Raw genomic sequence first — 20,749 nt, forward strand, 5'->3', positions numbered from 1 at the left:
TAAATATCGCTAATTGTTTGCCCTTTATCTTTGCAAAACAGCAAAAGCTTTTGGAGGTATGCCCACGGTTAGTTAAGTTTTAGCATCAGAAAACCCGTGGAGTTGAAATGGAGTGAAGGAACTCACAATAACATTCTTCTAATAGGAAAGGGTTGATTTAAAACATACAGAAATGTAAATAGGAATGATCAGAAATGTTCCTGTAGAATCATTATCTGTTTAATCTCCATGTGTTATGACTAAGTATCCTTTGTCCTTAAATGTTCACTTAGATACCTTTTTGATATTTTCTCTCCTATGCTTCTAAGATGAATAATCCAGGTCTCCTTCATCTCTTTTCTTGTGAGTTTTCTTCATCTTCTTCGCTTGTTTTTTTAGTCCCTCATAATTTTGCAATTTCAGTTTTGAGCTGGGGTGACCAGAAATACAGAGTGTATCCTAAATGAGACTATTTCTCAGCTTTATATAACTGTACCTAAATATTCGCTGTATTGCCATTATTCTGTCTTATTTATCCTATTGGTTTGACTTTTGTGATCACATCCTCATATGACAAATTATCATCATAGGACACTGTATGAATCCTGTAAACCCCATTATAATGTTTATACTGTCAATTTCCCTGCATTTATCCAATTTTGTTTTATTTTATAGTACCATGTTTTCCTATTCATTTACCTTCTACACTTCTTGAGTTCTTGCTGTCTCTCTGATCCTGATCGACCTGTCTGTCCTCTAATATTTGTTGGTTTTCTACTTGTTCCTTTTTTCAGTTCATAAATAAATGATTCAGCAGAGTCACAAACTCAGAGACTATCAGAGCAGAAAGAGGCATTTCAGACATTCATATGGGCTACAGACTTAACTTGCATACACCTGGTGAAATAGTACCACAGTTGACTAACCCCTGCGAAACAATGTCTGAACAGAGTATTGAGGTGATCTATCATTAAACTTTTGCCCTTAACAGAAATGTAGGTCTGCATTATGTCCATGTTGATATTTTATCCCTGACCTAGGATTTTTTCTTAGTAGCCTTTTGTCTCAAAAGTCTCTTGGACTATTTTTAAACTTTATCACGAGGTGCCATGCATTTCTTTTGACAAGGTAGTTTGAGTGGCAGAAACAGCGTAGGCATGCAAGTTTACAATGAGGACTCCGGTTTCTGCTGAGCTCTATGTCACGCCACTTGACCAAATGCTTCAAAGTCTAAATTATGCCTGCCAGCTCTTATATATTCATTACCTATTAGACATTTCTGTAAAAGATTGTTAAGACATAGTTATCGTCGCAGAAGACTAGTACTAGGTTGACACTTTCAGATCATGCTTTTTTAGGTGTTACGGTTTTTAATTACTTTTTCCCCTGCAGATACTAGATTTACAGTCTTATAATTTCTCATGTTACCCTACAAGATTTTTTAAAAACTACGTATTTTCTACGCTGCAAACCCCCTGACTTACTTTAAACCAGAGATTGGATGCTTTAATATTTCAGTTAAGCTATTCTTAAACTTTTCCTAAACTTGTAAATAAGCATCACCCAAACTGAAGTATGACTTTATAAAGTGGAGTAATAGCCTATTAGGCCAATTTATTTTCCTTGTAACATGCAGGCAGTCTGCCTTCAATTGTATTTTTAGATCATGAGACATGAAAGTGTTATTGCAGTTTTCTAAATTTGTCTGCTTCCTAGTCTTGGAGACCCCTTTCTTCTTATTACCAAAAAATAACAGATCTGGTATAGGAATTGCACCTCAACAATGAACGTTGCTGAAAAACATTTTCTGAAATTTAGTTGGGTTATATCTTCTTGTTCACTTTTATCATGACCACCAATGATTCTTTCAGAGGTAGCTGTTTGGCACATTTGTATCTTCCAATGCATAGAAGGTTTGCTTTTGTAGTTTGTTTCCTCTTAATTGTTGGCTTCATTCCAGTGAAGCTTTCTAAATTCTGTAGTATTTGTTCATTTTAAAACATTTCTTGAATTATATTCAAGAATTATATGGAATTATTGTGGTTGGTTGACCCTGGCTGGATGCCAAGTGCCCACCAAAGCTGCTCTATCACTCTCCTTCTCAACTGGACAGGGGAGACAAAATATAATGAAAAAGCTCGAGGGTTGAGATAAGGACAGGGAGATCACTCAGCGATTACTGTCATGGGCAAAACAGGCTCGACTTGGGGAAAATTAGTTTAACTTATTACCAATCAAATCAGAGAAGGGTAATGACAAATAAAACCAAATCTTAAAACACCTTCCCCTCTCCCCTCCCTTCTTCCCAGGCTCAACTCACTCCTGATTTTTTCTACCTCCTCACCCCGAGCAGCACAGAGGGACAGGGAATGGGGGTTGCAGTCAGTTCATCATGCATTGTCCCTGCTGCTCCTTCCTCCTCAGGGGGGGACTCCTCACACTCTTCCCCTGCTCCAGTGTGGGGTCCCACCCACGGGAGACAGTCCTCCATGAACTTCTCCAACATGGGTCCTTCCCACAGGCTGCAGATCTTCAGGAACTGCTCCAGCGTGGGTCCCTTCCATGGGGTGCAGCCCTTCAGGAGCAGACTGCTCCAGCGTGGGTCCCCCACGGGGTCACAAGTCCTGCCAGCAAACCTGCTCCAGCATGGGCTCCTCTCTCTCCATGGGTCCACAGGTCCTGCCAGGAGCCTGTTCCAGCACGGGCTTCCCACAGGGTCACAACCTCCTTTGGGCACATCCACCTGCTCTGGCATGGGGTCCTCCCCAGGCTGCAGGTGGATATCTGCTCCACCATGGACCTCCATGGGCTGCAGGGGCACAGCTGCCTCACCATGGTCTTCACCAGGGGCTGCAGGGGAATCTCTGCTCCGGAGCCTGGAACACCTCCTCCCCCTCCTTCCTCACTGACCTTGGTGTCTGCAGAGTCGTTCCTCTCACATATTCTCACTCCTCTCTCCAGCTGCAGTTTGTATCCCGTTGTTTTTTGGTTTTTTTTTCCCCTTCTTAAATGTGTTATCCCAGAGGCACTACCACTGTTGCTGATGGACTCGGCCTTGGCCAGCAGCAGGTCCCTCTTGGAGCCGGCTGGCATTGGCTCTGTTGGCCATAGGGGAAGCTTCTAGCAGCTTCTCACAGAAGCCACCCCTGTAGCCCCCCCACTGCCAAAACCTTGCCACGCAAACCCAGTACAATTATATTCAAGAGATACTCCCTTTCTCCAACTTTCCTTTTTTTGTTCAATGATTACATATCTCTTGAGACTCGGTGTGTTTTGAATTAACTGATTTGAATGAAATACTGCTATGTAAACCTTACAGTGACTCTTTAACACCTTCCACATATTTGACATACGGCTTTAATGATAATGTGGCAACTACTGCTTAGTGGTGTGGCACTACTGCTTTAGTGGCTGCTGGACAGTGTGCAGGACCAGTAATTATCTTATGTGTTCTAGAACTTACTGTGCTAACAAGCAAGAGCATCAACAATACTTTTCTCTAAAATTTGAACATTGAGCTGTTTGACCATTTTTATACAGGGTACTGATGACTAAGCCTTAGGAATTTAATTTTGATGCCTCCGAGCTCCCATAGCAGTGTGTATTCAGTTTGCCCTAAATTCTTCATTCAGAAGTTGATAGTATAGACCCACTGATAGGTTTGTTGTCTTTCATGCTGAGTTTTGTAACTCTGCAGATTCGTCGGTGTGGTCTCTTCTCCTCAGAATATGCAGTTTTCTTGAATCCATAGGTTCTTAGAGGTACCATGCTACCCCTCACCCCTTCACCCCGCCATTCCTTATGGCCAGATACGACTCTGCAGGCTTCTCTGCCTTATTACCCTGGCTGTGCAAAAGGGTGGGTATCAGTCAGTCAGTACCTTTCCAATCAGTCTATGTACTCAGCACAGATAAATGTCTTTTTATCTCAGTCCCCTCTAGATTAGCACGGTTTAATGTTCACAGACTGCTCAGGCCTTTTCTGAACCCCATTGACAGTGCTGAATTTGAAATGAGGCATCTTGGTCTTTCTGGCAAACCTCCTTTCACAGCAGTCCGCAAGGTGAAAGGTGTCCTGTGCGGTGGAGCCAGCGCGGAGCCTCTGCGCTGCTGCTGCTGTCCGCGACCGAGCGGTGAGCGCGCTCAGCACAGGATCACCCCAAATCGGGCTGCGTGTTACCCACCCCATTTGAGAACCCCAACTGGCAGCCTGCTGCGCACCCACTCTTCTCGTATTTCTTAAAGAAATGACTGCTGTCCCCCAAAAACACATGCCAAGAACTGGCAAAACCGCTTGACAAGGAGCCATGCTAAGGGTACAAAGGACACATCAATCCCTGGTTTTAGATCCCAAAAGGCAAAAAAAAAAAAAAAAAAAAAAAAAAAAAAGATAGTTATTTAGTGTCCTTCAAATCGCACTTTTATTGCATTTGCAATAAAAATCCCCAACCCAGGGAAGCATATGAACTGAAGCGAGCACAAGGCGTCCCTGGCAGCCGGAACTGGCGGCCCCGGGCCGGCGGCAGCGGCCGGGCGAGGCTCCTCCCGGCGGGGCCGAGCCCCTGCGGCTGGCGGGCTCCGATTTTGCGCTACCGCGACGGCCTCGCTGCGTTCCCCGCTGCAGTAGCTCAGGCAGGAGCGGCGGCGGCGGCGCCCCGCGATCGACAGCGCAGCCCCGCCCGCCCGGGGACCGCGGGGAGGCCCGGCGGCCGGACCGCCCCGGGGCGGGCGCTGGCCCCGGCCCCGGCCCCGGCCCCGGCCCCGGCCCCGGCCCCGGCCCCGGAGCAGGCGCACAGCCCGGCCCCCGCCGCCCCCGGCCCCTCGGCAGGGAAAGATGGCGGCGGCGCTGCGGCTGTGGCGGCGCGGTGCCCGCGGCGGTGCCGCCGTTTGCTTCTCCGGCAGCGGGCGGGTAAGGCGCTCCCTGCTCTGGTGGGGCCGAGGGCGGCCGGCGGCGCCTCGGGGGAGCTCCGCGTCCTCTTCCCCCGCTCCCCCGGCGCTGCCCGGCCGCCCCTGCCCCGCCAGAGGACGCGGCGACTTCTCCGCGACCGGGCCCTGCCGGAGCCTTCGCAGAGGTGCGGCCTCTGCTCGGCCGGTCGTGGCCCCCTGCCCCAGCGCAGGGCAGCTCCCGTTCCTCTCCCATCTCGGTGCAGGCTGTGGAGGCAGTGCTGTCGCCCTTTGATCCCAACAGCAAAGCTGCGCAGCGCGCTTTGGCTGAAGTGGCGTGCACGTTGCCGTCCCAGCGGTGACTTGGGTGTTGCTGGAGGCCATTTCTAGTGAGTTCTGCCCAGGCACCGCGTCTTGCCAGCGACTGCGTGCTTCGAGAGGGCCTTCCGCAGTAATTTAATGATTCACCTCCGCCCCCGGGTGACGGTTGTTTTTTGGTTTGTTCGTGTGTTGGAGTTTTTTTTAAGTGCTGTTTCCTGGCTTCTTTCTATCTCTCTTTACACCTGAGGTTTAATTTAAAGCCTTGACCTTAAATGGTGGAATGATTAAATGGAGTGAGTCCTGTCGCGGAAGCCCCTTGTGCAAGCTGGTAGCGAGACGATAGCAGTCTCCTGAGAAGATACCTGGATGATACCAGCTTTGCTGGCTGCCTGCGTTCCCGTACTCTGTTAGTGCAGTCTCCCTACCTGCCCCTGCCGTGGCCTGCTCCCTCACCTTCCTCCCCCGAGCAGGAGGAAGGCTGCTTGCACGGTGTCTGTAATGGTGGCAAGAGCAGCGGGCTGTGGCCGTCCCTAGCAGAGCACCTGATCAGGGAGACTCCGTACTGCGTGGGGGTTGCCTCCGGTTATCTCCTTATACTGGAGGAAGAGGGAGTCCAAATGCCGTCTTGATTTGCCGTCTCTGCCATGAGCTGAAGTTCTCCAGAGCGAGCCCCTCTCTCTCCCTGCATACCTGAAGAGAGATGACAGGGGCAGGGGACTACAAAGAAAGACCCAAAAGAGAATCTTCATGCTCCCCTTTCCTGGAGGCTTAATAGTATTCTGGTACTCTGTGAAAATATGCAAATTTTACTTCTGTTGGGAGAATTAAAAAAAAAAGAACCATCAGTGTTTTACAGACATTTGGTGGCAGATCTGATCTGTAGAATTTTGTTACTTCAGAAAAGTGTGGCATTCTTTGGATTTTCCATTTGGTCTGCTTGTGTTTCTTAGAACCGCCTTTGGTTTATTTTTTAATTTGTGAGAAGCTGTTCCACATAGCTGAAGAGTCCAAGTTCCAGAAAGCACACCTTTAATATAAATGCTGTAGGACTTGCTGCACTGCTTTACTTTTGTGATAATTCTAGCTTTAGTTCGAGCTTTACTTTCTTAATTTTATTCTACAGAGTGCCCACAACTCTTCTTCACTCTTAGTTTTTGTTTCATCCTTTCTTTGGAACATAAGCTCCGTTAAATTGCCACTGTAATTCCTTGATTATCCTCTCTGTTTTCACCTGTGTTACTAATATGCAAATGTATTACCACACAGAAGGATTCATATGCACACTTTCTCAGGCCAGCTTTAAGCTCTGTGAAGCCCCCATCTCTGTGCATTATCGCTCTGGCATGTACAGATTATTCAGCTACCACTAAAAATGTTGTCTCTCAATTGTAGTGTTGAAAATGTGAGTTAGTAAACAGAACAATAAGTTGTAATATTTTTACTCTTTTGAAATAACCTTTCTTCTTAGTGCAGCCTATTGAACAATTGCACATTTTTATTAACAACACTATATAAGAGTAACCATTCAGTCTTCTTTCCTAAAATTATACTAGAATTTTTTGTATTCAGATAAATACATTAAATGCTCAAGTGCAAATTAGTATTAGAGAAAATGAATATAACTTAATGTTCTTCTAATTTTTTGCACATCAAAAATAAAAATAGTCAGTTTTGTCGTACTTAGAAGTGTTTGCAGCTTCAGGTTGAGGTAACTTTTGTATTCTAAATAATTTGGGAATTTCTGAGTTATTACTGTAATGATGCTGTCCCAAAGCATTTAATTGAGTATTTAGTTTAGGGCTTGAGTTAGCTTAGTGTTTTAGGATGCTAGAAATATCCTCTTGGCTATTTTTGCTGCTATTTTCTTGGTGGCATCATAAATTCTCATTGCATTAATGGGATGTTTTCTTAGGAACATGGATCACTAGATGTAATACTGAATTTTCTTCTCATTTCCATGTATGTTTTTAAACACGTACCAGCCATGTGTCTTTTTGCAAGGACCAGTTCATCGAGGGCTAATTTGCTGTAAATGGTAGTTCTGCTGGGACAGAGTATAATGCTGATAACCAAACCTTGCACAGTTTTGCCTGGGAGCTGGCGCTGGTTTGCTTAGCAACTCCACTAACAGTTGGGACAGGTCTCGTGGAGTTTGATTCTGCCCCATTCTCCAGTAAAGAATGTTTTGTTGTCTACAGTAGGAAAGAATCAAAGCCTTGAAGCTAGTACTGAAGCTTTTGAGTTTGTAAATGTATACACATGTAATCTCAAAATCACATGGATTTGTTAGGGCTAAACTCCTTATGCATAAAGTACAGTACACAGATGAATCTGAAACCCGAATCCTGCTGGGAGTTGTAATTGGTAATGGTTTTCCACACACTTTAGTAAAAGTGACAGACATTAGAATAACTAACTTTCAAAATAACAAAAATCATGACTAAAAGATTTTTTTTCAGTAGTTCTCTAGTTGGAATGGAACGTCTAAGAATAGCTCAGGCGCTTTCCTAGTCTAGTATTAGCATTTATGTGAAGGTCCGTGTGTTTTAGTATAACAGAATCTAATCATTCTTACATTCAGTTTATAATATGGCAGTGGTGGTTGTTACCACCACTGTCATAAGAAAATTAATCTTGCGTAACAGTCCTGTATACAGAAATGAGAAGAAACTAACTTGCCTCTTTTTTTCTTTCAGTTTTTCAGCCGGGGGCCAAATATGCTGCATGAAGACAGCAAAGCACCACAAGCTGCATTCTTTGCACCTCTTCAAAAAGTGATGTTGCCACCAAATACTTTTCAAGGGAAAGTGGCCTTTATAACTGGTGGAGGTACTGGGATTGGCAAAGGAATGACAACAACTTTGTCCAGTTTAGGCGCCCAGTGTGTTATAGCAAGTCGGTAAATATTAATGAAAATGTTTTAGAGCTTTCATTTACTACCGAATGCTGAATGGATGTTTTCTTCTTTGTAATGGGTCTTGCTTTCTTCTTCATAAACTGGATAAATTTATTCTATTTACTCTATTTCAGTACACTTTTAAATTATAATGTCATACTGTAAATACCAGAAACTTGCAGATCCATCTACAGATGTCTAATGGTATAACCAGCAGTAGGCAGAAATAAACTAAATGCATTTCCATGAAACGTGGCAGCAAAATAAACAACCCAGAATATTAGGCATAAATTCAACTAAAGCCTAAAAGAGAACAAAAAATTGAAAGGGCCATTGTTGAACATTTTGAATGTATTATTGCAGGTGTTCTTGACACAGGTTTGAATTGCAATAAAGAATTAAAGCCATTCCTCTTAATTCTTATGACTTGAAAAACAGCCCTGATTGTCCCTTAATGAAGGTGATCTTTCTACAGTTTTCTTAAGTAGCACTACAGTAAAGACTAGAAAAGCAATCTCATTTTTAATCAAAATAAGCAAAAGTGTTGTGACATTTGCCCAAACAGCGGTTTAGATTTAGTTTTAAATCTGAATATGTATGTCCCTTCTAAAATACTAGTAAAGTAGTAGCTAAAATTAACTTTGTTATGATTATGTACTCAGAATGAAAATATTTTTTCTAGCTTACCATGTTTGATTAAGATAGTGTCTTACCATAGTCACTTCTGAGTTGTTTTGTGAAGTAGTACTAACCAGAAATTACTTAAAGTTTTCTTTCAGAAAGTTAGTGGCTAAACATAGTTTTTATCTTAAAGCTCAGTTTTCATGAAAATCAGCAACACGCACATGCGCACACACATATTTTAAGTTCTAGCTCACATTTGCTCAGAAAAAATAATCAGATTTTATTAATTTGAATTGTAATTGTATTGAAATTTAGTGAAATTATATACTTATTTCTAGGAAGCTTGATGTTTTGAAAGGAACAGCAGAAGAAATTTCTTCTAAAACGGGGAACAAGGTAAATTTTTACAGAATTGTGAATATGTTAGTTATTATACTTTAAATGGTTATAGGATTTTTATGCGTTTGTGTGCTTCTGTGGGCTTGTTTAATTTATGAGTGATATAGTTTTGAAGTCTTACAGCTGCCTTTTCATTATTATATAGGTTCATGCCATCCAGTGTGATGTGAGAGATCCAGTTTCAGTTAAGAATGCTGTTGCCGAAGTAATCCAGGTGGCAGGACATCCTGATGTAAGTGTTCTAGTGAAAGGAAAGAACTTCAGTCTTCATTACTGAAAATATTCTGCATAGTAGGTATGAAGAAAATGAGTATGATAGAAAGTTAATGCAATCTAAAGAGACACCAGCCAAAAAGTCACAGTACTTCAAGATAAAGCTAACATCTGTTCTAGTGCTGTGGCCAGATAAACAAAATATTGTTGTCCTTACTCTAAGGACTAACATTTTCTTTGTAAACAGTGGGACAGTTGTGATGGGATTCTTTGAATTAATGAAGTGAACAGAATATTGCCCTTAAATCCTCCGAAAATGCAACTTACACCTGTTGCTTATTAATAGAATGTCTCACAAATTAGAAATGGAAGTAATCATGCCTTCTTTGGTCTTTGCTTAGGTTATTAAAATACACAAAGAAGGTTCTAACTTGAAAACTAAGTTCTCATAAAATCAGGAAAAAAACCTTCAGTCAAGCTAAGTGTCTGGTTTTTAATAGTTTGGCACAAAACACAGAGCTCTTCTACATCAGACTGTTGCTTTGAGAAGGGTGGTGCGGTGGAGTCTGAACAATGATAGGCACCAAATTCTGATTTGATTATGAGAGAAACAACTCAGATTCTGCTAGTTGATAGAAAGTGTGATGAGGATGTTAACATCAATGTAAAGGATAGTCAGTGAGATTTAAAACTGTTTATTGTAGATTTAAAACTATCATATGTGTATCGTAGCACTTTGCATTCACCAGTAGCTTCCTATAGACATGGGAGAGAACCTACTGAATTCTAAATGTGGTAAGAAGTGGAGAAACATATTTCTCACAGCTGTATGCTCCAACAGTGCTCTAAAATAAGGCAGCTCACTGTCCTGATTTGTAGACAAGATGCTTTGGATATTATTTTGACTACCAGTTACTGCAGGTTTTGGCCAAAGCACATCACAATCTCCAGGTTTTAAGGGTGTGCAGAGAAGTAGACTTCTTCCTATATATTACGTTTTTAGTACACCAGTAATTTTCTGAATAAACGCTTCCCATGACTTGTTCTTTACAAGCATTTTCTTTCTCTTTAATTTCACATATTCTGTGTGTTTAAGAGAGACTGCAGAGTAAATTGAATATTTGGTTCTTTTTGTCTGGTTTTTCTCTTAGTGACAGACATGACACGTATGTTTATGAATACTGCATGCCTGGGTATCACTGCCACTGTGCGTGTGAGGTGAGATCTCAGAGATAGACGTTAATGGCAGTATCGTATTCCTTCTAGCTTTGTTTTGTTCATTCCATCCCCAAGACTGTTAGTCCCAATTAGAAAGCAATCATTCTTTTGTCATACGGATTGTTTTGGCAGTCATATGTATCTACATACCTCAAAGACTGTGTCATGCAGTCCTTAGTTCACTAGCTTTATTATTGTGTCTTCGCTATATTTATTCAGTGGTTCAACTGACCTCCACAGTATCTTGAGGTGTTTGGATTTTATGTTTTTTTTTCTTCAAACTGTAGGGAGGTCTTTTAATTGTATTTGCCACCTATATGTATAATTTATGGCAGTTGTATTTTATTTGTTTTATATTCATGCAATAGGTGCTGTGCTTTGTTTTTTTACTGAAAATTCTAATGTCTTAGTTTAGCCCACAAGTTCTTCAGGACAAAGACTTTGTTTTATGTGCAAACCTACAGGAATCTAGGTGCTATTCCATAAGTAATTCACCATTTTATTGCTTCAGCACATTATATTGTTATTAAATACACAAGGTCTGGCCACATAAGTTTTGGTTTAAAAACTGCTTATGTGATGCTTAGTCCCCTTAAAAAAAAAAAAAATCTAACTTGCTAGCTTGAAGGGCTAAGCAGATGATATATCAAAAGTATCCTCTGCCTAATTATTGTTTGTAGAAAGGCAACAAGTGACAGATATACATCTATTCGAAAAAAGTTTTGAGGTAGTTGCTTGCAGTTCACTAAATCACAATATTCTCTTTGTCATGACTGATTACACTTCCTGTTACACAACAGTCAGCTAATCCAGACTTCAGGTTACCTGATCTTTTTTTGCCTTTATTCCCATGCATCTGTTACGTTAAATATGATACGTGACCTTGGAACTTGGTGGTGACAAACTATTCTGTTAGGATGCACTCGAGACACTATGGAAAATAGCAATTTAAGTCACCCTCTACGCTAGTACCCTCAGTACTAGACTAGTAACTACAGCAGTTTGGACATACAGCTCATTTTCTGTTACTGATACATATCTGTGTTGCAGATGTTAAAATTTCTGATGGATTTCTCCCCCCCCCCCCCCCCCCCCCCCCATTTGACAAGGGTATTTTTACTTTTCTACCTGCAAACAGTAAGAAGTTCCTTCTAAAGTCTTTACTTTTCTCTCAGGAAGAGTTACTTTTCGTTAACTGTTAAGTTTCCCTTTATGTGTTTCAGGTTGTGATAAACAACGCAGCTGGAAACTTTATTTCCCCTTCTGAACGACTTTCTGCTAATGCGTGGAAAACAATAACTGATATTGTGCTTAATGGTACTGCTTTTGTAACTCTGGAAATCGGAAAGGAGCTCATTAAAGTACAAAAAGGTATCTTAAGTTTAAGATAAATGGTAACTAAGCATTGTGACAATACTATTACTTGCTTTCCTTGCCTTACTGTTATTATAGACAGTTTTGAGAGTTTGAAAAGAAACAATTTTTAACATTCTATGTCTTTTTTAGAAAGAAACTTCATTTTGACTAAAGCCATACTTAAATATCACACAGTCAAACTGGTTAGCAATTACTTCATTGTAGAATTTGCCCTTAAAATTGGACCCAGAGGCCATGAGGTTGAATATAAAAATCTGATTGCAGAGTTTGTACTAGTTGTAAAACGTTTTTAAAATTTAAAAAATAAGGCTTTCTTTAAAACATATACTGTTATTTCTTTGGAGTCTTCTATATCTATGTTGGTTTCACTGAGCAACTGAACATGTGGCAATTATATAAATGAGCAGCAAGTCAGGGTATCACTTTGAATTTTCCTCCTACACTTAAATAAATTCACAGCTGTGGTATTTGACTAATAGCACTAGAGAACACAACCTTTGAGATAATTTGAAAAATTCAAAATTGAAATCAGTATTAGGTTTTATTTTTCCAGGTATAATTCTTAGTTCTAGACTACCTTGGAGTTGAATCCAATATTTTGGCTTTACCTTAGAACTATGATAGTTCTTTGATATACTATTTAGCCAAAGATTTACTGAACCAGATTGTTATCTTTAAGAGAAAGATAATGTATGCTCTTCTGTGTTATGTCATAGATTATATACCAAGAACGACTTTCATTTTACATGATGTTTTTCAATTCATAACTAGAATATAGAGCTTATTTTTTGATCAGAATGATATCATCGCAAATAGCATTTAGAAGCAGTGAGGTATATTATGATTTTCCATCTGCCCTCACTTCTGAATCCTGTTTTCTAGGTGCAGCCACTGTGTTGAAATAATCCTTTTGTATTTGCACTGTATTTCTCTAACTCCTGAATTAGTTGAATTTCTTCAAAACTCCTCTCCAAAAAGTACTCAGTGGATTTATACTATTTAATGATAACAATATAAAGTTAATGTTGTTTCAGTAAGTCTGTAACAGTTTTGGTCAGTTGACAAGGTATTTCCCACATATATTTTAGCAGCACATGAAAAAATTATTTCCACCATTCTAGTGCTAATATCCCCACATTAAAAACTCATCTCCAACTCCAACTTACTATGTCATTGTGGCAAACTATTGTAATAGTTTGCTTTGTGGCCTTCCAGTTGGATGTCTCCCCATATTAATGTGAAATACAGCTTTAAAAATGCTTTTGTTAATGGTTGGACTGGATGATCTTAAAGGTCTTTTCCAACATAAATGATTCTATGATTTGTCTCTACTGCTGTTGAATAAAAACCTACTTTCTTTGCTTCCATCTTCAAATTTGGCAAAATCCAGAAGTCATTCACCTTCATTTGTGTCTCCTCCTTTTGCTTCTAAGCTTCCAAAACATGCAAATTTCTTTTGTTATTATTTGCATGCCTTCTTTCTAGGGGATTCTGTCTGTATGTAAGATTTTTTATTTAAGGCTTTCTTTAAGACATGTTTTTGCAAGTAAATCAAGTGTACCTGTTTGTCCTCTCATTCCCCACCTTCATTTTCTTTTTACTTGCTTGTTTTTTTAAGTTTGAGGAGAGACCTTAGTTTCTGAAGTGATAGAGATGCTACCCAATGCAAGTGGTCTATGAGGATGCTATGTATCTGACAATTGCTAGAACACTGGCGCATCCATTAGGTCTGCAGCGTGACCTACATTAAACCTAAGTTAGTAAATAATAGAAGTGCTCTGGTTTTAGACTCTTAAGTTTATACTGGTATTTAAAAGGGATTTGTAGTCTGTTAGTGCGTTATTTATACACTAAGATTTTACAGAATGAGAGGAGTTAATTGGTTAGATATTGTCCATTTTATGAATATAGGCATTAGAAATAAAAATTATGTATGAACTGAAGTGTACTTTAAACTTCAAGCTGTAAATTTATCAGTCATTCTTGCTTCTGTTAGGTTCACCCAGCTCACCTCTATTTAACCTGTATTTTAAACATTCTATGGTTTAATTCTGCAAAATGTATAATCAACAATCAACTCTAGATAACTTCAGATTTGTTCTGGTTTTTTTGCCTCTGTTGATTTTTCTTTCAAAGTCTCACTGTAGACTACTTTCTTTGTAAATAGGGTCCACAGTTTCTGGATATCTGCTGGCATTTCTGTCAGTGCTTGTTTATGGTTCTCTTTAGTTTCTCTTCTGTAACATTACTGTAATTTTTTAAGTCTCTACTTCATCGTCACATGCATTCTATCAGTAACGTCTATTGTTTTAGAAATATCCCTTGGGTAGTGATTCTAATCAAATTATTTTTAAAATACAGTAAATAGAACAGTTATTTTAGTTACTGTGGCGTAAGTAGCTAACTGTCGTCCCTTGTCCTCCATTTCCCAGTTAGAGTAAGTTCATACTAGTCATTAATCAGACAATTAGAATTTGCAGGCTTCTATAAAAGAAAGATTAAACAAACATTTGCAGTTTCCGTTATTTTCCATAATGTTTTTGCTAAATCTGTTGTAAAATATAACATATAAAAGAAAGTGGTCTTTTTATAATACAGTTTGTTGTGATAATAATGGGGAAAAAGTTATGCAGGCTAACTTTGTTATAAGCTCTACTGCAGAAAAGGCTTCTGAAAATTTCATAAAATAATTTTTTTTTCTGCATAAACTTTAACTCAAGCCCTAAACTATGTCATTTTAAGATTATGCCAAACCTAATTGTTAATGCTGATTTTCTTTTTTTTTGGTCAGCCAGGAATTGATGAAATTAGGGCAGATTACCTGATTAGTGACTATTAGGCAGCTTCTAAAAAGACACTTTTTCTTAGGCCTTCACTCCAGTTAGACTGATTGGCACATGTAAATTCATTATCAGTGGAAGTCTGAGGGTTTAGACTTTTGGAGCCTAATCAATAGCTATTTACACTTACATGGAACAACTCTTTAAGTTTCATGGAAAAGAGGGAACTGAAATAAAAAGGCTTGAAAGCAAAGCTTCCAAGACTAGATTTTTAAAGTACCTTTTCACAACCCAAAGTGAAAAGGCATCCGTAACACTTGAGCTGCAAACTTCTGTACCACTGCGGTTGCTTTTTACCTTAAGTTCAGAGTTTGATCTTCATGCATTTTTTGTTTGGTTGGTGTGGGTTTTTTTTTTTTTTTTTAAATGTTTTTGCAACTTCCAGGAGCAGCATTCCTGTCTATTACAACAATTTATGCAGAGAGTGGTTCAGGATTTGTGTTGCCGAGCGCCTCTGCTAAAGCTGGTGTAGAAGCAATGAGCAAGTGAGTAATATAGCAAAATGTGTGTTCTGCTTTTCACATCCTTGAGATAGGGTAATTGGTCTACAAAAATGGAGCTAGTTGATATAGTCCTATTCCATTGTATCATAAGAGAACCTTCCAGCCTCCAGTATCCTAGCAAGAAAATAGTATGCTGACTAGCTTCTTACAGAAGGAAGTATTAACTGCTATTATTGTGATGATTTTTATCACAAGGACGAGTGGACAATTTTTATCACAAGGACAAGGTAAGGACAAGTGGAACTACTTGTTTTGGCAATAGCAAGTTCTAAAGCTTCAATTACAGAGCTTCAATAATCAGATTCTCTTGCATTCTCATAGGTGAACCAGCTCTTAAAGACAGTTATTAGGGGAAGTGTTCGAGGTCTATAGTGCTCTCCACTTTCTTTTGTCTCAGGAAAAGATGTGCTTGTATTTGGGTGGAGTATACTGTTGCTTCATCTATGTAGTTTCATAAAGAAATGTGTTGTCTATGACTATTTTAAATTAAGATCTGCGGTTATACTTAATTCAGAACAGTATCGTGACGTTTCCATGTTACTCAGCAAACAAAAGGATTTCTATTATTATTAACTATAGGGCAGTCCTTCATAGCAAATAGATCCTCCTCTGCACTTTGGCAGAAGAATTGAATAGTTTGGCAGCCTTTTAGTAACTAGAATTCTTTATCCAGAAAAAAATGAGGGAATGAGTGATGGTCTTGATTTCCGTTCTATCAAGGTGAAACTGAAGTGTGTACTTTTCAGAGACTTTATGACCCAGCTAATTCATTCACCGTAGTAGATGATCTATCTGAAGTACTGCTTATGCAGAGAAAATGTTACCAGAAAGCAAAATTATTCTACTGGTCCCATTTTAGAATGTAATCTCTGTTTGTGTTATTTCACAACATCTAATGTGAGAGCTGTGTTGAAAATGTTAGAAATATATACTTGTGGGATAGTCTAGATTACCAGAGAAAGATGGTGGCCTAACAGTTGTTTGTCAAGGAGTTTAGGTGCCAAAATCATCTGTGTGATTTGCAAGGGAGAAAGAACTGCTCCTTAGTATTGCTTTATCTATGACGCATCTATTAAATCAATATTCCTTTGTTTGTGAATGTGATTTTTTGCTTTTTCTTCTCTGAAATGTTTTTGTTAAGAACAAAAAAAAAAAAAAACCCTAAGTAAAAATGCCTGTTCAGGAAAATTCTAGTGTTTACACACTTGATTCAGTTTTAAATGGTTTTTTTTGCTGAATAGCATTGTTAAAATATTGTGTTTAAAATATTGATGCATTCTGTTAATGAATTTTTAGGTCTCTTGCGGCTGAATGGGGTAGATATGGCATGAGATTCAATGTGATTCAACCAGGTCCAATAAAAACAAAGGTACATAGCATGAAGTGAAACACAGCCTTGAATATGCTTTGTAGTACAGACTTAACTTTAAGATAATCTAACCTTTTCTGTAACTGTTAAATTCAAGTATGATTTCCTTGGTAGTCAAGACTGTGCTGGAATATTGAACACACTACCTCTCAATAATTCTTTTGTAAAATAAAATTTCTTGAACTTTTGAAACCTGCCACTGCCCCTTCTACTACACTAATATAAACTAAACCTTTTTTTAGCGTTTCAAAGAAATGAAATAACAAAATATTTTATGTGGAATCTTATCAACTGTATGTACCTAGTTTGTCAAGTGAAGTGAATTCTTACACTTGGTGGAGTAAAAGTGCCTATTTCTGCCTGAACTCCTAATTTTTAAACAAAACATCTTATCGATTCCAAAATTTCAGAATCTCTTTTAGGTATATGAGAACAGAATCTCACTAGTTTTGTTGAAAATCAGAAAACTAGAAAGAGAAAAACTAAGCAAGGAAATGTGAAGCTTTGATATGAGTGAGAAGGAGGACTGGAGGGTTTGAAGGAAGTAATCCAGACCAGCTGGAACAGGAAGAAAAAAGAAAGCAGTCCTGAAGGAGGAGAGAGGAGGATCTGTTTCACATTGAATCAATATATTACAATTATGAGCAGTAACAGCTAATAATGGTATTACTACTACCTGTCTACCTGTAAAATATTTCACACTTGGTTTTGTTGTTGTTTTGGGGGTAGGGTGCAGGGTTGATTCCTCTTTCCCCCCCTCCCTCCCCCCCGCCTTTTTTCCTCTTGTCAATATTAGATGCTACACTGGGCAACTCAGTTTTACCTTTTTTGACTGTAAAGAAAGATAAGTGGCAGTATCAGCAGGATTATCAGAATGTTGAAACAACGTTACAGGATCAGACCAAAACTCCTCCAGGCCTTGTATCTGGTGGATTTTTAGGCAAGAGTAGAAGAAAAACATTTAATGACACTACTTCTTTATGTCTCTAGCCTCTGGCAGTCTATGGCCCAGGGAGTTTGATACGTTGATCTCTCTTCATATTGTAATCATCTTAATGGATTTTTTTCTCCCATTAGTTTGTCCTGTTCCTTTTTGAATCCATATAAACTTCTGGCATCCACTATACCATGTTGCAAGATCACTTTGATTTATAGATTCTTGTAATTTTTGGCAAGTTAACTGCTTTAAATGTCAATATTGCTACCTCCTGTTAATGTTTCTGATATAAACTAATAGCGTATATCCCACTTGAGATACTGTGTGTTCTTAAAGTACTACGTTTGTCATACTGGTTCCAAGTTAAAATTTCCCTGAAAGCATAAAAAGGCAGACCGGCTTTGCTTAAAACAGCATAGGGGCCTTAGGGGCTACATCCATGTCTTTAAAAAACACTGTTGTAAGTCATGGTAGAAAAAGGAAAAAGCATACAAGTGCGATACCATTAAGCTTAGAAACTGGCATTTAAAAACATGGCAATAGAAGACTTAAATGGCATTAGTACACCTGTGATTACATAAATTACAGTGTGCTTTAACTCTCATAACTTCAGTAACTTAACATAAATGTTACTGATACATTTCTGATTTTGCCTGAGGAAGTTGTTTCCTTGTGGAGGAGCCAGGAAGCACAAAAAACCTCTTCTGTTTCCCAAGCCATTCTAAGCTATCAAATACTAAAACTTCAGTGACTTAGTTGAATTCTAGCCACTGGTGCAATTTAACTGAACTTGATTCCCCGCCCCTCCCCCCCCCCCCCCCCGCCTTTTTTTTCAGGTTTACTTACTCTGTGTCACGTCTAATTTTTCTGTCACTTCCCTGCTCCTCTTCTCTCCTTGTTCCTCTCCCCTGTCCCTGCAGCAATTTTGACTCTTGCTTGTTTCCTCAAATGTTTATCAGTGGTGTTTGGGAAACAAAGGTTACTAACCCTTTTAGTTTTTCATAGATAGATGGTGGGTGACTATCCCAAACATATTAAATCCAAACACATTAAATTCCAGATTGTCACCCTCAGTAGATGCATATCAGTGCAATGGATAAATTCTGTTTTCTGTTCCCTAATTCTTTTTCATCCTACTGACAAAGATGGTGTAGACAGTTTACTCACAAATGTTAACTTCCATATTGTTTATGCAGAGTCAAATCTCTGTTGGATTTTAATTTCTGATACAGTTCTAACTTTTTTTTTTTCCAAATGTTTCTCTTAATTCTCAGGGTGCTTTTAGCCGTCTTGACCCAACAGGCATATATGAGAAGAAATTTCTTCAGAGGATTCCCTGTGGCCGTCTGGGAACTATAGAAGAAATTGCAAATCTTGCTGCCTATTTCTGCAGTGACTATGCAAGCTGGGTTAATGGAGCAGTAAGTTTTAGTTGGTCTTGTTTATACAATTAACCTAATGATGGTCTGAGTTTCGCTGATATTTTTTAAAGCCCTGGTTTCAGAAATAAACCAAAACCTGTTATTTTTAAATTCTTTACAAGCATTATTACCATTTTAATTGTAATGCATGGTAGTCAGTACCTTTAAAAAGAACTTTTAAAAATGATTGAATTAAATTATTTTGAACATTTTTTTTCTGATCCAAATCAATAAAAATTACTTTGACAGTTCACAACAAGGGAATGCTACAGAAAACCCACTATTAAATACACCGCTTATGCTTTTTCTAGGTTATTAGAATGGATGGTGGAGAATATGTTTCTATGGCAGGAGAATTCAATGATTTGAAGGAGGTATTAAATTCTTTGCTTGCTATTTTACATTCAAACAAATACTTAGATATGTAATTATTTTATGGAATTCCAATAAAATACTCTTTTCTTTTATTAGGTTACCAAAGAGCAGTGGGATGTGATGGAAGCAATGATTAGAAAAACAAAAGGCTCTTAAAGTAGGTAACTGTATGGTGGAGATTTTTGGAAATCAACCACTACTTTTTCATGAATACTTAGAAATAACCAATTGAGAAATTGCCTTTAAAATCTTTTGTATGCTGATTTCAATAAAATATTTTGAAATTGTCATATTTTAAATATAGCATGTTTATTTTTCCCATCTACAGTCTAACCTGTTGCCAATAGTGAACAACCGTTGTTCATTGAAATTTTATTGTTCTTTAGATTATGTATCATATAGACATGCCGTGGTCCACAATTAGCTTTTTTTTTAATATTTCAGAGGATTTTTTTGTTTCTCAGATACATGTCTCCTAATATTATAGTTCCAATAGCATTTCAGGACTATCATAACTGAATATAATTGTTAATCTGAGGAAAAACTAAGAAATTAAGTCCTAATTTTCACACTTCAGTAGTTAAGTGCTAAACGTGCAGATAACAAAGTTTCAAGTTACCGGCAGGAGTACATTACCTGAGATAGGTTGTAACTCCTGTCGTTACTTACAAAATCTTGAAATACATAACCATCATGGTCTCATCTTTTGCTGACATTTTCAGTCTGTTAATTATCTTAGGCTGAACTTCAAAAATGGCATTTAAGGACTAGCAGTGCCTTTCTAAGGAGCTCACTCTTTGTCATGATTAAGCTAATGTTCTTGAAAATGAGAAACTAAAAATCATTTGCTATTAATATGTGTGTGACTAGGGGAGTCTCTCCATAAAAAATGGTTTATTTAAGACTAGTAAAGGACATCGGTAAATCAGGACTGAAAATGTTGAAACCTCATTGGCTGAGATTTACAGAAATCCCTAGATTTCATTTGCATTCACAGGCTGGTACTAAAAGAAACTTTGACTACTGAATGTAGTCACTTTATCCATCCCAAATAAGCAGGTGATTAAAAAACAAACCAACCCAAATGAACAATGTTTATTGCTGTCCCTCCTTTAGTACATTTTCCAGATTAGGGGGTTGCCAGTAGTTTGTCCCTCCTGCTTCAAACAATGGATGGATTTCTTCAAAGAATGGATTTCTTCAAAGAAATTCACAGGCTGTATTGGGTTTGCGTGGCAAGGTTTTGGTAGCAGTGGGGGCTACAGGCGTGGCTTCTGTGAGAAGCTGCTAGAAGCTTCCCCTGTGGCCGACAGAGCCAATGCCAGCTGGCTCCAAGATGGACCCGCTGCTGGCCAAGGCCGAGCCCATCAGTGATGGTGGTAGCACCTCTGGGA

General features: G+C 38.9%; 1 protein-coding gene across 1 annotated transcript; it reads left to right on the forward strand.

The window, feature by feature from the left end:
* Nucleotides 1–4,812: 4,812 nt before the first annotated feature.
* DECR1 (2,4-dienoyl-CoA reductase 1) lies at nucleotides 4,813–19,643 on the forward strand. Its single transcript, XM_075706266.1, has 10 exons — nucleotides 4,813–4,887; nucleotides 7,880–8,082; nucleotides 9,042–9,099; nucleotides 9,248–9,334; nucleotides 11,757–11,904; nucleotides 15,136–15,235; nucleotides 16,550–16,622; nucleotides 18,834–18,980; nucleotides 19,292–19,354; nucleotides 19,452–19,643. Exons 1-10 carry the CDS (start codon nucleotides 4,813–4,815, stop codon nucleotides 19,509–19,511), a joined length of 1,014 nt encoding a protein of 337 aa, XP_075562381.1. The 3' UTR covers nucleotides 19,512–19,643.
* The last annotated feature ends 1,106 nt before the right edge of the window (nucleotides 19,644–20,749 follow it).

The sequence above is a fragment of the Pelecanus crispus genome, chromosome 2 (assembly GCF_030463565.1).
Source record: "Pelecanus crispus isolate bPelCri1 chromosome 2, bPelCri1.pri, whole genome shotgun sequence".
NCBI lineage: Eukaryota > Metazoa > Chordata > Aves > Pelecaniformes > Pelecanidae > Pelecanus > Pelecanus crispus.

Coding starts and splice junctions, on each gene's coding strand:
- DECR1 (XM_075706266.1), top strand. CDS start 4,813: ATGGCGGCGGCGCTGCGGCTGTGGCGGCGCGGTGCCCGCGGCGGTGCC. Junction 15,236..16,549: donor GGTGTAGAAGCAATGAGCAA/GTGAGTAATATA, acceptor ATGAATTTTTAG/GTCTCTTGCGGCTGAATGGG. Junction 18,981..19,291: donor CAAGCTGGGTTAATGGAGCA/GTAAGTTTTAGT, acceptor TGCTTTTTCTAG/GTTATTAGAATGGATGGTGG.